Source organism: Solea senegalensis, linkage group LG5 (genome assembly GCF_019176455.1).
Source record: "Solea senegalensis isolate Sse05_10M linkage group LG5, IFAPA_SoseM_1, whole genome shotgun sequence".
Lineage (NCBI taxonomy): Eukaryota > Metazoa > Chordata > Actinopteri > Pleuronectiformes > Soleidae > Solea > Solea senegalensis.
The window spans coordinates 7472862-7488681 of record NC_058025.1 but is presented as its reverse complement, the minus strand read 5'-3'; the positions used below and the strand labels follow the sequence as shown (position 1 = coordinate 7488681).

Here is a 15820-nt window from a genome sequence, read left to right as displayed (position 1 = left end):
TATGTTTTACAGGAAAAACATTTTTATTTTTATTTTAACACAAATATTGTGTCCATACTGTTTGTCTTTATATGTAAAATATGTGTCTTACTGTCATATGATGCTGCTCCAAATTTATTTGAGTGGTCACATGTTCAAAACATTAATAAAAAAAAAAAAACCCTGATCAGAGATGCCTGTGATTTACTGGCCTTTTAAAACATATAACAAACACGCCTTTTGTTCAGGTGTGTCCTAACAATTCTTTATATAACAGCCAAGTTTATGAATTCTGCACTGTGTCAACGCTGCAAGTGAGTGGATGTTTGAGTGGAAGCGTGTGCGCAGACGTGTTTAGTGTTGCCACCAGCAGCAGGGGCACTGGGGGGGGACAAGGGTGGGCGTTCTGTTTCAGCACATGATCTATATTTAACTTAGTAAAGGGGATTTTCATCTTAAAGTCATATTACCCTCAGTCAGTTGTCAAGACACTTGCAAACACCAGCAGTCTCACACTGGTCCCACTCAAATCTATAACAATCTTTTATAAGCTATCTAATACTGTGGAATTAGATGTTTGTGAGTTTTTTTAGAAAACATCCACTGAAACTTACCCACTCTCTGTCTCCACTCCCCTCTTTTCATTCCCCACTCTGTCTATTTCTGTCCCTCGCTGAGTCAGATGGACAGCTCCCAACTTAGAATGACACAAACAGGCAGACCAACTCTTCCCAATTCAGAGGGGCTGAAAAATCAAAGAGACTCTGAAAAAAAGACAGGGAGAAACAACACTGGGAGCTGCAACGGGAAATAAGTGGAGAATACAATCAAGATGGAGGAGTGTGAGAGTCTAGACCCAGAGATGACAGATCTGCAGGAGTTCTCGGAGACTATCAGTCAGGACGATGAAGACGAGGTGGAGGAACTGCAAAACAGGTGCTTTGGTTGTGTGTCTGGACTCCGTTGGGCCATTTTGTGCGTAGTTGTGTCTACTTCACTAAATGTAGTGTGTGAAAAACACATTTGCATTGTGCCTTGTTTTATTTTTGCCCGGAGATTGTGAGATACACAAACTGTGCTTCAAAATGATTGTCATTTAATACTTGATATAATCATCTGCTCTTCAGCTCATACAAGGACCTGTCAGAGTGGCCATTATTCACCAGCCCATATTTTACATCTCATTTATCATGTTTCAGAGCTTTCCCTACCATGGCACAAATAGTAGGAGACACCGATATGTTGGATGTGTCTAAGATGGCCAGGCCTCTCATCTCTAATGTTACACGAATGACGCGTTGGGATGTCACCTTGGTGTAAGGGACCTAGTGGCTCACGGCACACTTGGATTTTTTCAGCTCATCACTTACTGGAGATTTACACGTCAAGCAGGCATCTTGCGAAAATATCAGCAGATGTTACAGTGTTTTACCTTTAGTTTCTCATTCTGAGTGCATGACACTCAGATGTGTTTTAATTTGATTCATTGGTTTGTTCTCCACTTGTGTTTCCATGAACTGTGCCAAAAGCATCTCCTCTTGCACTCCAGAGTGTTAAGTCATGCCTTTCCTCTTCTAAACAGCCTACTCTCCTCCCTCTAACTCTGTACCATTCCTCTTTCCCTCAGTCTGCGAGAGGTCGTACAGGACCAGTCAGTGAAGCCCAAACTCCAGTGCCTGATGGTGGATCCGTCGTTCTCCATGGTCACAGTACAGAGCGAGGACAGCGGTATTGTATGGGAGACGGCCTCTAGCCGCTGCTCCACTCCCTGGGCCTCTGAGACGAGCTCCATCTCTGAAGGCTACAGCATGGAGGGCTCTGGAGCTGCAGGAAAGATCACAATTGTCTTTGATGAGGACAAAGTCATCCGCCGGAGGACAAGGTCTGGAGGAAGGAGCAGCAGGTTGGGGGACAGGCTGAGCCGACCGGGTAGCTCAAGATCTGCTTCAGCTCTGGGAGTGGAGAGACCAGAGATGTTTGAGGTCTCACTGCCCAATGTAAAACAGGAGAAAACCGAAACGGTGCCAGACTTGGAGGAAATCAAAAACAAAGATCAGCAGTTGTTCAGTTTGATTTCAGAGGGCTATGAGATTCTCAACATCAGAGTCCCCTCCAAACTCCCTACTGTGGATGAGGAGGAGAGTACAGACCTGCAGGACAATTTGTCTTATTTAGACGAGACTCCAAAGATCAGGTCCCGAAACCATCAGGAGTGGACAAAGCTACAGGATCATGTCCAGCCGGAGGAGGAGGAAATACCGGACCACCAAGAAGTATGTGTCCGATTGAATTTAACATTTATGATTATCTGTCCTTTATAACGCTTTCTAATTTGTGTTTAATTATTTCCCATAAAGTCTAATAGCTCTAATCCTGTGGATTGATTTGCTCATTTTAATTTTAATATCCCTCTCTCAGCCCTCAGCATTCGCAGAGCCAGGAGACACATCCACACAGAGAGAAAGCACCAGTGACATTGACTACTTTGAGAAGTTTACCCTTTTGGATGTTGCAGCTCCTGGAGAACATGTCCCAGAGTCTCAGGAGGAGGCACAAGAGCCTCAAGTGGAACACCAAGCAGAGGAGCAAAAGCCTGCTAAGGAGACAGCCCCAGACAGCCCCACTGCACCAGAAGAATCTTTTGTCTTTGTAACAGACGAGGAGATAATCGGCGAACACCTTGATCAGGTCTTCTATGGAGGAGCTCCGACTGACGCGCAGCAACGAAAGGACAATGAGGAGGTGGACGGTGGAGCCAGGATGAGAATGAGACGAGAGAGCCAGAGGTCGACGAAGGAAAGTGGTTCTGTGTTGTTTGGGAGTGAAGAGACCATCCTCACACCCATATACATCTCCGATGGACCCCCAAAGATCATTGATCTTATCCTGCTGGAGGAGCCCACCGCCATGTCTTTCATGTACACTGACCTTTACGAGGATGCTGTAGGCCAGAGACTAAAGAGCGACGAGGAACACTCAGAGGCAGAGAGCATCACATCGGAGAAGTCTTACAAGAGACGATTTTCAGATTCAGATGAGGCAGACGGGTACCTGGAGAAGTTTACTTTGAAGGATGAAACTCCCACAGTGGAGGTTCAACCACAATCAGTGGAGGATAAGAGGGAGGGGAGGATGATGTGGTCACAGAATAGGTTTGAACTGACAGGACATCTAACAAGGACAGAAGGAGAAGAAGACGACGAGTCAAAAGCAGAGAAACCAAAGACACGGGAGGAAAAAGATGGAGACAGCAGCAACAATGTACAATCAGGGTCATTTGAAAAGAAAAGTGCAATAAAAAAATCTGCTTTGTTGACTAAACAGCAGGCCGAAGGAGAAGCCTCAGAAAAATCTATTCGGACATCTAAACTGACGGAGATTAAGGAGGTGAAACAAAAAAGAGACCACACTGATCCTCCCAGTAGCAGCACTGGAAAAGTAAAATTAACACAAAGAGAGAGTGAGGGTCATCAGAGGGAAGAGTGCAAAACCAGTATTACTGAATCTGAGCAGCACAACGCAGGAGACAAAATGGCTGAAGTGATTGTAAAAGCAGATAAGACAACAGTGGACGCTCCTGTACACAAAGAGGTGATGGACGTTAAATCAAAAATGCAAACAGAAGCCACTGAAAAGAGTTTGTCTGAAGGAGCAGCTAAAATGGTTGCTCCTGATGCTAAAAGAGCAACTTTGGCCAAAGCAGCAGCTTTAACTCAAGACGAAGAAGAAGAAGTGTTCACATTGGCTGAACCTTCAGCTGAAATATCTGTGAGCAAGGACACAGTTGCAGCAGAGGACGAGCCAACTGTTGAGGTCATCACAGACTTTGATTGTGTGGTACAAGCCATAATGGAGGTAACTAAAAATGCAGTGAATGAAGAAGATAGGCAAACCCAGGTTCAGATTGATCTCCAGGACGTAACAAGTACTGAGACAACAGCAGAAAAACAACACAAGGTTCTGACAGAGGAAACTGCTAATGAGAGGTCAGAGGTTATACCTGACCGTTCACGTGTTGTGACCGAACCCGTGATGATGAGAGCGGAAGTCAAAACAGATTCAGACAAGAAATGTCAAGAAATCCGAGCAGAAGAGTTAGTAACCGGCAGTGAACTAAACAAAACAAAGCTGATAACTGAAGCTCAACCAACCACAGAGGACACGACGAGTGTCCGTGATGAGTTAGTCCTCCTTGTCCCCAGTGGACAAGCTGTAGAGATGGACATTGGTGTTTCCCAGTTGTCAGAGAAGACCACAAATGATGCAGAGGTTGTCCCTAAACCTGAAACTGAAGATGCAATGGCACCAATAGAAGAGACAAAGACAGAGAGTCCGTGCGAAACACAACGAGAAGTGGCAGTAAAGGTGGATGAACTAATCACAAAGGATTTTGATAGGAAGTACACCCTACCTGCCTCATCTGTCCCACCTGCCCCTCTGGAGGAACCAGACACAGAGGAGAAGAAGACAGAGGAGGACGTAAAAGAAGATGTTGGTGTCCTTTCTCCTGTGAAGAGCTTTACTCCCCAGGAGAGTCAGTTGGAAATACAACCAGATGTTGCTGTAAAGGTGGATGAACCAATCAAGGATGACTTAGACAGGAAGTACACCCCACCTGCACCTCTGGACAAAACAGACACAAAGCAGAAGAAGACAGAGGAGGACTTAAAACAAGATGTGGGTTCTCCTCTGAAGAGCTTTACTCCCCCCGCAATTCCACTTGAAATACAACCAGAAGTTGCTGTAAAGGTGGATGAACTGATCAGAAATGACTTAGACAGGAAGTACACCCCACTTGCACCATCCATCCCACCCACACCTCTGGACAAACCAGACACAAAGCAGAAGAAGACAGAGGAGAACGTCAAAGAAGATGTGAGTGTCCTTTCTCCTCTGAAGAGCTTTACTCCCCAGGAGAGTCCGCTGGAAATACAACCAGAAGTTGCAGTAAAAGTGGAAGAACTAATCAGAAATGACTTAGACAGGAAGTACACCCCACCTGCACCACCTGTCCCACCTGCACCTCAGGAGGAACCAGAAACAGAGGAGAGGAAGATGGAGGAGGACTTAAAAGAAGATGTGGGTGTCTATTCTCCTCTGAAGAGCTTTACTCCCCAGGAGAGTCCGCTGGAAATACAACCAGTAAAGGTGGATGAACTAATCAGAAATGACTTAGACAGGAAGTCTGCACCACCTGTCCCACCTGCACCTCAGGAGGAACCAGAAACTGATGGAGGAGGCACTATTCTCCTCCTTTACTCCCCAGGAGAGTCCGCTGGAAATACAACCAGTAAAGGTGGATGAACTAATCAGAAATGACTTAGACAGGACGTACACCCCACTTGCACCACCTATCCCACCTGCACCTATGGAGGAACCAGACACGAAGGAGAAGAAGATGGAGGAGAACTTAATAGAAGGTATGAGTGTCGTTTCACGTCTGAGGAGCTTTACTCCCCTGGAGGATTTGTCTGGGCTGCACAGAAAGGAAGTACTCGCAGAAGATGCAGGTGTAGGAGAAAAGGTGGAGCTGAACAAGGTGGACGATGCTTCAGAAGCAGTTATTATTGCAGAGGACGTCGGTCCAGGTATTGATCTGCAGAGGGTGGATGTTGGGAAAAAGATGGAGCAAGATGAGATGGTTGCAGAGGTTTCGGAAATACCTGTCGAGGAGCTTGGTTATGAGGTGATATCTAAACAGGATGCAGAGGAGACGCCAGAATCAGGATTACAGAGAGACGCAGAGGAATCAAGGCCTGAGTCTGGTCAGGACAAAAGAGAGAGGCTGGACGTGGCGATGGAGATGGAGGAGAAAGCGTTTGATCTGTCCCCAGAAGAAGAGCTCATTGAGGCTGACTATGACATCATAGATGCAGAGGAGGAGAGTCAGGCTCGACTGGCTGCTGAGTTGCAGGGGATGGACTGGTTTTGTCTCACCTGTGGATGTCTGTTATCAGAGGATGACCGTGGATCTGGAAAGCATCACGATCACGAGCTGACTACGGTGGACAAAGCCTACGAGGACATCAAGGTAAGAAGAAGCACACACGTTGTGTTTATTCTGTCCACACAGACACGTTAAGGTTAAGTTTGTTTTTTTAAAAAGTATTAGGGATGGGAATCCCTAATACTCTGGATTGGATATCAGACAAAGGCATTTAAGCTGAGTCATGTTTGGGCTGTTTATGTCTTCTTTTTGGGGGGAACAATATTTGTTACACAGTTGGAGAATGATGCCTTTGAAATTGCTCAGCACAAATAGTTCATAAATGGTCTAAAATGACTGTATATCGGTAGAAACTCAAGTTTGTGGTATCAGGTATCATCCCATGATTAACATTCTCTGCTGCTGTCAATGATGATACCGAAATGGCAGTAAAAAAAATTGCTCTTGTCATGAATTATGTTGCGAAACATCTTTCAAAAGAGGTTCCTCAAATTAGATTTTTGGAAACACTACAGTCAAAATATCCATCCATCTTCTATCGCTTTATCCTCCACAGGAGGGTCGCGGGGGGTGCTGTGTCAATCTCAGCTCACATAGGGCGATAGACGGGTTACACCCTGCACAGTTCGCCAGGAGCACATGTGCCTCTCAGAGGAGAAAACATGTTTTTTCTGTGCAGTCTTTCCGTCTGTGGCCTCACAGAGTTCACAGTGTCTCACAGATGCTTGATCGTTTTACCGGGTCACCGCTCAAACCACTCAGCAGCACATCTGATGACTTACGGTCTTGCACTGTAATCAGATCGCCGTCACATGCACTTTTCCCAGCATCATTACAACGCGGGGATTACTGGAATTAGTTTGGGTCATCGTATAATGAACTGCTCCTCAATTAGTCAGCTCTGAGTTTTCCATTCATGCTGCCGCCTGCAGGACGAGGCCAAACGCATTGACTTGATGTGATGTAATGTTCTGCTTTGATCGGTGGAAAGGTCCCGTGTGTCATAATTGAGATGTGATCTGTTCACACAGTTTTCCGCTGCTGTCTCTCTCTCTCTCTGGGTCAACACTGGGTCAGCCATCTTCTTTTTAAATTATGTAGAACTTTTGTTTTTTGTTTCTGTTTGTTTTCTATAATCTGCTGTTTCTCAAAATCAATTACTCAACTTGGTTGCCTTATTCTATGGAAGCCCATTTTTGCTACTTTTGCCACAATTTAAATATATAATAGCAAGTCATAATCATAAGAAACATTCTATTTTTCATGTGGCAGAAATGGGCTTCGATAGTATTCTCCTCTTCCTCACATATACTAGTGAGAAATAAGGTGACTCTAATTATTATTGTTATGTTATTTGTTTCATTTTCTACACACTCTGGTCCAAATTCCTCAGCTCCAATCCGATCACATACCCTGGTATATACAGTTGAACAGTATTTCTGATTTTCCTCCAAGTTCCACCAGAGGACGCTTGTGTGCCACTGGTACCACACTTGTACCACAGTTTGACAACCATGGGGACTACAGTTTTTTCTCACTTTTGACACATGGTCAGTAGTGAGTACTTCACAAACCTTTGTGGCATGAGATAACTTGCCATGCGTTTGATAAACATTCCCAGGAGAATATTATGTGTCACGTAAATCAAAGTAACTCTGGAACAAACTGAGAGAAGATCAAATGTCACTTCCAGATGAACCACGTCTGGTGAATGTGAAGTTGAGTTTGCTGTTGTATTCATGCGAGACGTTCGCAGATGGAATGTAAATATGACCAGAGCTGTAACGCAAGAATTCAGACGCTCCTTAGAACGGAAAATCCATCCCAACGACAACTTTACCAAAACAACAGAGCAAACCTGTGTCCAGCTGCACTAAACTCTCACACACACACAATAGTAGAGATGGAGAGTCAGGAAGAGATGAACTGTATCCTCTCTGATGATTCCCCTTAACCCTCACCCATAGCATCCTTTTTTATTCATGTGCTTTTTACTGGTATGAAATTTGCCAGTTTTGTACTTTTCATGATATTTTAAAATTTTGAATTATGTTCCTGTGATATGTCTGTATAAAAACTACTCTGACCCTTAAGTGCAAAAAAACATAAACAATCTCCCTATCTCCCTTTCATTTGAACATTTCATGTTATTATGTATGTATATATATGCGTGTGTATATATATATATATATATATATATATATACATACATAATAACATATACATATATACTATGTATAGACATATATATATATATATATACATACATATATACATTTCAGCCATTTTTATATAATTGTCCTGTGTTACATTTGTGTCAATAATAGTCAAGCATTGGTTACTCTGAGGTGGTGGGAATCTAAAGATTAACTTGTGTCATCAGGAACAAAAGATCAATCAGATTGCCTTCAAAAATGATGAGTTGAATCATGAGTTTAGAGAAAGATTAGTGAAGTTTAAATGTCAAACCTTCAAATCTCCATGTGATCATTGTTGTGTTTCTGTAACAGGAGAAGCTGAGTGACTGGATCTCAGAGCTTCAGGGAAGATCAGAGAACATTGAGGACTTGGTGTCAGAGCTGGAGCTGGCCTACAACACTGTGGAGGTAAATCACACTCCCTGAACACAGTTTGCATCTAATATCATCAGGAGCATTTTAAACATGTCTCTGTTGCTGTGCCACCAGGACCAGTTTGTGGAGAGCGAGGCAGTGATCCAGGCTCAGAACGAGGAGATGATGACTCTGGTGATGGAGCAGTACAACAACATGTCTGTCAGCATGGAGGAGGAGAAGAAGTCCAAGCTGGAACGACTGTATGATCAGATCGTCTCCTTCCAGGAGAGCATCGACACCACCAAGACCACTTTAGAGACCACGGCCCGAGAGGCGGAGACTGACGCACGGGTGAGTGTGTGTGCGTGTGTGTGTGTGTGAATCAGTCATTTGCTGATCAGGGTTTGTGTCAACTTTTCTAAAAAAAAATCTCTCCTCAATCTGTTATTTTACTAGTCACCTGAGGATATTCATACACGGTAATGTGCTTTCAGAGAATGGAGAGTGAGCTGGTGTGATTGTCTAACATTACATACTAACGAGTTGTTAGTGTAGCATGCAGTGTGTTCTTAATTATGTTATTAATAATATTAACAATAATAATTCATCATTATAAGCTGACCTAAGAGCTTGCAGAGAGAATGCTCCACAGTCTGTCAATATGCACTAATTACTAAATGAATCATCAACTATTTTGAGTTTTCTGATTTTCCAGCCTCTTAAATGTGAATATTTTCTTGGTTTCTTTGCTCCATATAACAAAGAAATCATTAGAACTGAATATTTTGGTTTGTGGAAAAAACAAGACATTTGAGAATCTATCTATCTACTAACCAGGATGAAATGAATGCATACTGTAAGTCACTCTCTGAGTTCAAACCTGCCAACTTGTAGATAAGTGAATTGTGGATGATTAAGCTCAGCCTGTAGCAAAGACAGGCTTTAACATTGAATACAGTACTACTGTTATAGTAACACAGTAATCGTTGTGGTTGTGTGTTTAGACTCAAATCAGCTCTGGACTCAGCCATGTCACTGGAGCTGGGTCCCAAGGGACTGCTGGTGTTCGAGGACTATGCCAAGGGCAACGCGTCTGGCTCACACCTCGCACAGCGTAAGGGAATCCCAGGTACTGTATAGGTCTGATAGGAACATACACACCTGAGTCCGTGCGTGTGAAGTCCATTGAAGCTGTTGTGGCAGTGATATGAATGTTGTGCCTCAGTTCCTCAGAGGCCCACGCTGCAGCCTCAGGAACCAGGATCAGCCTCCAGCACCAGTGTCACCGTCTACTGGAACGTCAACCCGGGAGACATCATAGACTGCTTCCAGGTCTACTGCATGGAGGATCCACAAGGAGGTATAACAACTTCAGGGTGCTATGAAATGAAAAATGACAGGTTATGTTCTTTTTTCACTCTTAAAGCTGTAGAACATCATTCAAATTAAAGGTATAGTGTGTCAAATTTGGCAGAATTTATTCATTTATTGGTGAAGTTGAATGTTGCAGCTGAATTTCTCTCACCTCAGCCTTGTTGGAAAACTTATGTAGCCTTCAGTCTGCACCAAAACTCAAAAGATGTTTTTCACAAAATATGGTGGTCCAAAATGGCAGCTTGGGGTAATAAAAAACAACATTTCATACAATCAGGTGATTGTACACTCATGTCTTTTTACTTCATCTTCAGTTTCTGCCATCAATTCACTTAATTTTACACACTGTACCTTTAATGGTATCACTTTACAATACAGTACAGCAACAAAATGGTAATAATATGTAATAGAATACATAATATTATATCATCTTATTTCCATTATAATCACAACGTAAAAACTTGGCAACAGCAATAGAAAATGTGTGTTGAACATAAGGGAAGATTCATTTTTAACTTTATAATATTGTAATTAATATAAAGTATTATATAGTACATTTTCAAGTGAATATATTACACTGATTGTGGCCTATAGTTATTCTCATTACCATTGTTGTTTATTGGATAGTTTGGAAATAATATTACAGTAATATTACAGGGTTATTACCACACTATTACTATTGTTTTTACTGAGTTGGAAACGATTACAAGATTGTGACCCTATTTTTACCATATTATTATGACTTTCTGGACATTTAATTCAAGTCTATTTATCACAGCTTTCTATGACTGTACTAGGATTTATAGTAACGTAGGTGCTGTTTTTCTTGATTTAGATTAGATTTTGTGAAAAGGAAAATCATGTTTTGTGTTTGCCGAGGCACAGCGTCTGACCACTGTTGCTCTCCACAGCCGTGTCAGAAGAATACCGTGTGACCGTAAAAGAGAGTTACTGCGTCTTAGAGGAGCTCGACCCTGACAAGACGTACAAGGTGTGGGTGATGGCTGTCAACTACACGGGCTGTTCTCTGCCCAGCGAGAGACTCGGCTTCAGGACTGGTCAGTCCATACACACACAGACGACAACAACAACAAAAAAAGCATTATTTTCTTTCCATTATTGTCTACAGTACCTTTGTTTTCCTTCTGGCAGCTCCGTCAGTGCCAGTGATCGACACAGAGCACTGCACTGTCATGTGGGATTCAGCCACACTGAGGTGGCGGAGGCAGGTCCCCGGACTGACCTACACCCTGGAGTACTGTCGTCAGTATGAGCTGGAGGGCGAGGGGCTCAGGTGAGTCTCACACATGTTGGGTATCAGAACTGGATCATCAACCTTTAAAGGGAAAAATAACATTTTCACATTATTCACAAATAAGAAAAACACAAGTTTAAATACCCTAAATTGAAGATGAGAGGTCCATTTAGCTCTCTAAGTTTCAGGGTGCAGGCTGGATCATCGTCACGCTGTATAAAACTAGGACTAGAGTATTCTAAGGTCTTTTTTAAATTATTCTTGTGTTACACATATTTTGTATTCATTTTATGTCCATCAACCATTAACTTATTTCTTACCTCTTACCTTTTTTAAGATATAAATATCTTCCCTTCATCAAAGTCATTTTACCTCTTTTAACACTGAAATAATTTTTCTGTCGATTATATTCTTCTTAATTGTAGTATTTTTTAACACTTATATTCAATTCAGTTCAGTTTTTTTTAGTTCAGTTTAGACTCAGGCTCTTCAGAGGTTAAAATAATTACAAAATCAGACACTAATACTGGAAAAGATTAAATAAAAAGATTCAAATAAAAGATTATAACAGACTAAACCTGGGCTTTGACAGCTGTAGAATTTTACAGGGTATTTTTTTTAGTTGAAATTGAATCTATGCTACATATTTATATCTATTTTAACATCGGATTTCACAGCAAAGCTTTGAAAGTTCTGACCCTTGTTTTCAGAATAATCCACTTTTGCTGTTGCAGTGAGGTTTCTTGAGAAATATAAATTTAGTGGGTATAAATTCCCAAAGTTGCACTCCAAAACACATTTTTTTCCAAACCTAACACTTATTAATACAAGTAATAGTTTGTGAGTATTGTTATGAAATGCTTCCAGATCCATCTCAGGCATCGAATGCTGTGAACAGAAGGTTCTGCTGCAGCCCAACGAGAACTATCTGTTTTACATCAAAGCTGTGAATGAGGCTGGAGCCAGTGAACAGAGCGAGGCCGCGCTCATTTCCACAAAAGGTACAAAAAAAAACCAACAACTTTACCTGTGTGTTGTCGCTGCAGTTGTTTTATCATCGTACCTGTTGCTGGTGATTGTTTGCAGGAACCAGGTTCCACCTGCTGAAAGCTTCGGCTCACCCTGCGTTGGAGCTCTCCATGGACCACACCACTCTGCACTTTCACCAGGACACACATGAAAACACATCAGTCACAGAGAAAGAGTGAGTTTACCAACGTAAAAACACCAGGAAGATGTGGTGATATAGACATCCTGTTTTGTTTAGGATTTTGAATTAAGACAATACAATATACAGTGTCATTTTTCTATGAAATCTTGAACAATTTCCACCCCTCATGTAAGAACATTTTATCCTTGAATTTGAGAAAATTGGTCCTGGAAAGAACTTGAAAAGTCCTCAAATTTGATGTCGACCAAAGTGTTGGAAGTGGGAAACCTGTATATCACATAACATAACCAGTTAACCAGTTAACTTCAGCTTCAGGGCCCCGTTAAAATATCGGGATAAATATGGAGTAGCAAAGATAGAGGCCTGGGCTTCAAGGCCCCCTGAGCCCTCTGGCCCCCTAGGCCTGTTCAGTAACCCATCCTTGGTTTCTAGCCTCTCCTGCGTCACAGAAACACGTGTAAACCTGTGTTTGTGTGTGTTTCGCAAGGTGTCCGTCCATCCTGGGTGAGTTGTTACCAGCACGAGGACGTCACTACTGGGAGACGATCGTCTCAGAAAGTGCAGCCTACAGACTCGGAGTGACCTACAACAGTGCGGCCACCAGGGACAGCTCTCTGGGAGGAAACAGCCTGTCGTGGTGTTTGCAGTGTGTCCCAACACCATCAGGGTATGTACTCTCCCTCACTACTGTACATATTTAAAAAGACACTTCACCTCTGACCTCTGCTCTCTCCCTCGTCACAGTTGCAGCTATCAGTTGCTCCACAACGATGTCCAGACCAGTGTGTTTGCGATCGAGATGCCTGAGCGAGTAGGAGTCCTCCTGGATTACCAGCTTGGCCATTTGTCTTTCTTCAACGCCCAAAGCGGTCAGTTGTTAGGTTCCTTCAGCCAGCACTTCACGCAGCCGTGCCACCCTGCTCTGGCCCTGGAGATGCCGGGCAGTCTGGAGGTCTGCATGGTCCAGGAGGTGCCGGAGTTTACCAGAGACAGCTAGCTCTACAACCTGCCATACATACACACACGGAAGAGTTTACTTTAAAATAATAATTAAAAATGACAAGTGTTTTATGTCTAATATAACAGGATATAAAATGTACTTAAAGGAGATATTTGTAAAATATGGACAACAGTGACCTTTAATGTGTAATATGGTTACTGCAGTCTATTGACCTATTTTCAAGGGCCACACAGTTGGTGTAGTGGTTAGCACTCTTGCTTTTGCAGCAAGAAGTCCCAGGAACCTGCATGGAGTTTGCATGTTCTCCCTGTGTGTGTGTGGGTGTTCTCTGGCTTCCTCCCACAGTCAAACATGCAACATGGGGATGTCTTTTTCTGTGGTCGAGATGTTTTTGAGAGGGGTAATGAAGCTTTTTAGGTTTGGTAACAGCTTATTGTGTTGACTAAAGGCCTGGGTATACTTCCACACACATGCTCACAGCTGTAAGGCCCGTCGAGCAGGGGAGTCAGGGTGTCAGCCAGTTCGCAGGTCGCCAGGTCGAGGCTCGGATGACTATCCTTGGCGACTACTTTATTTCGTTGTCAAAATGTTTTTTCTGCTTGTTGAGCAGGGCTTAATACTCCACCTACCGTGGGACGGAAGTTGAGTTCGCACATGTGCTGTCAACGGGCACCCAACGCACGCTTTGCATGCGGTTCCAAAATCTGGGCAGCACCAGTATAGCACGCGGAAGTATGACAGGGCCTTAACACTTCTGGCAACCCAGTCTGTCAAAGTGCAACAGACCAAAACATAAACAGAATTTGCAAATGTATATTTTACATTGTGGATGTACCATTGTCACAGGTTTCTTTAGTCTCTGGTGACACAGAAATAAATATCATAAAATATAATACATTTCTTACATATAGCCCCTTTAATTAAGCTAGAAGACACAACTATAGGTTCCCACTTAGTGATGTATTTGAGTGTTTTTAGGAAAAAGAAATCCAGTCATTGAAGAAAAAAATGTCTGACAGAAAATAAACAAGTATGATACACACAATGAAACTGTTTTGTAAATAGCAAAAACAAAGATAATGCAAATGAAGGATGAAGGTGTGCAATACAGTTGGATTTCAAATCAGATTCCCTTCACTGGTGAACGTCCTGTATTTAGTTTTGTTGTTTATTATTTTGTAATTTTAACTGCAGTGACAGTTGTTGTTTTTTTTGTTTTGTTTCTTTTTAACTGTTTTGTAAATGTTTGGTTTTCTGATCTGATACTTTGAGTAACGACACGTTGGAAGTCAAATACACGCGGTATCATTATCATCATCATCATCATCATCATCCCTTAGATCAGGGGTCTCAAACTTAAAAGACCTGGGGGCCACTGTGTGTCCAATCACGTGAAAAAACGTCTACTGTTCTGTAGGCATTGATAATATGAACTTAAAATTACAGCACGATATTACGTTAACAATATATGTGCGCATATTTCACAGAATTTCAAAATAAAAGTGTTTATACTGAAAGGGAATAATTCATAGTTTGCACCAAAAAACACATTTCTGGTGTGAAATAAATCTGTCAATAAAAACAAAATACAGAAATAACTCATTATGTCATTATGTCAGGGACACAAGTGGTCCACGGGCCATGAGTTTGAGACCTTTAGACAAACCAGTGATAGTTCAAGTTTTGTCATACCCAGAGTTTATCTCCCCCCAAAAAACCTACTGTAGCACTTTGAAATTGTGTTGAATAATGTGAATAGTGTGTCTCCGTTTGTGTAAATAACCTTTGTAAACAGGTCAGACTGATGGACAACATAGATCGACTGCCTTGTGAACTGATTTCCTGAATGAACGTGAATATTTGTTTTTTTACTCACACAACTGGACTGATTATTATGACTCAGCTCACTGGTTCACCAACGCATGCTCACCACCAGGGGGCGCCAGGCATCCGCAGATTGGCCAGAGTCTGAATGGACACACCTAAAATGCTCCCAAAACACTGAAGCAGAGATGCAAATAAAATGATTCTAAGTTGTGAATTTTTTTTTTGTTGTTGCTCTTGTTGGAAAAATAACAGACATTTATTTCTATGAATGAAGTTTGTGACGTTTTTACTTTTTCCTCATCCATCACACTTGCTGCAGGGTAATATAATTAGTATAATCAACATAAAACATTTGACAAAAAAATGAAAAATCATGATAAATTTACCATCTGCTACAGATCCTACAAAACTGTGAAGTCTGCTCCTACTTGTTGACGTCCAAATCCTTTTGTTATGACCGACAGCTACTGAAGACATTATGCTACTATTTTTTCCAGGCACTCAAATCTTTTTTCCATCATCTCTGACACCTTTTCCTGGTCTTTGGGGCAAACAGAGAGAAAAAGAAGAAGACAGCAAACACATGCAGACCATCAGGGAACAGCTGCTGGTTTCCATGTGCTCTGCTGGAATCGGAAGGAAAGATCTGAGAACAGCGACAGCCTCGTCGTCTAACTGGAATCCTGTGTCTTCCCTGCCATCCTGCAGTGGAAAACATTGAGTATTTTACATCATATTGTATGAATTTTTT

General features: G+C 42.3%; 1 protein-coding gene across 1 annotated transcript; it reads left to right on the top strand.

The window, feature by feature from the left end:
* The first annotated feature begins 738 nt into the window (after positions 1 to 738).
* cmya5 (cardiomyopathy associated 5) lies at positions 739 to 13465 on the top strand. Its single transcript, XM_044025947.1, has 15 exons — positions 739 to 915; positions 1607 to 2252; positions 2398 to 5127; positions 5276 to 6010; positions 8437 to 8532; positions 8614 to 8832; positions 8938 to 8960; positions 9486 to 9610; positions 9707 to 9841; positions 10767 to 10913; positions 11008 to 11149; positions 11978 to 12111; positions 12197 to 12314; positions 12769 to 12948; positions 13026 to 13465. The coding sequence occupies exons 1-15, from the start codon at positions 812 to 814 to the stop codon at positions 13276 to 13278; spliced, it is 5787 nt and encodes a 1928-aa protein (XP_043881882.1). The 5' UTR covers positions 739 to 811; the 3' UTR covers positions 13279 to 13465.
* Positions 13466 to 15820: the final 2355 nt, after the last annotated feature.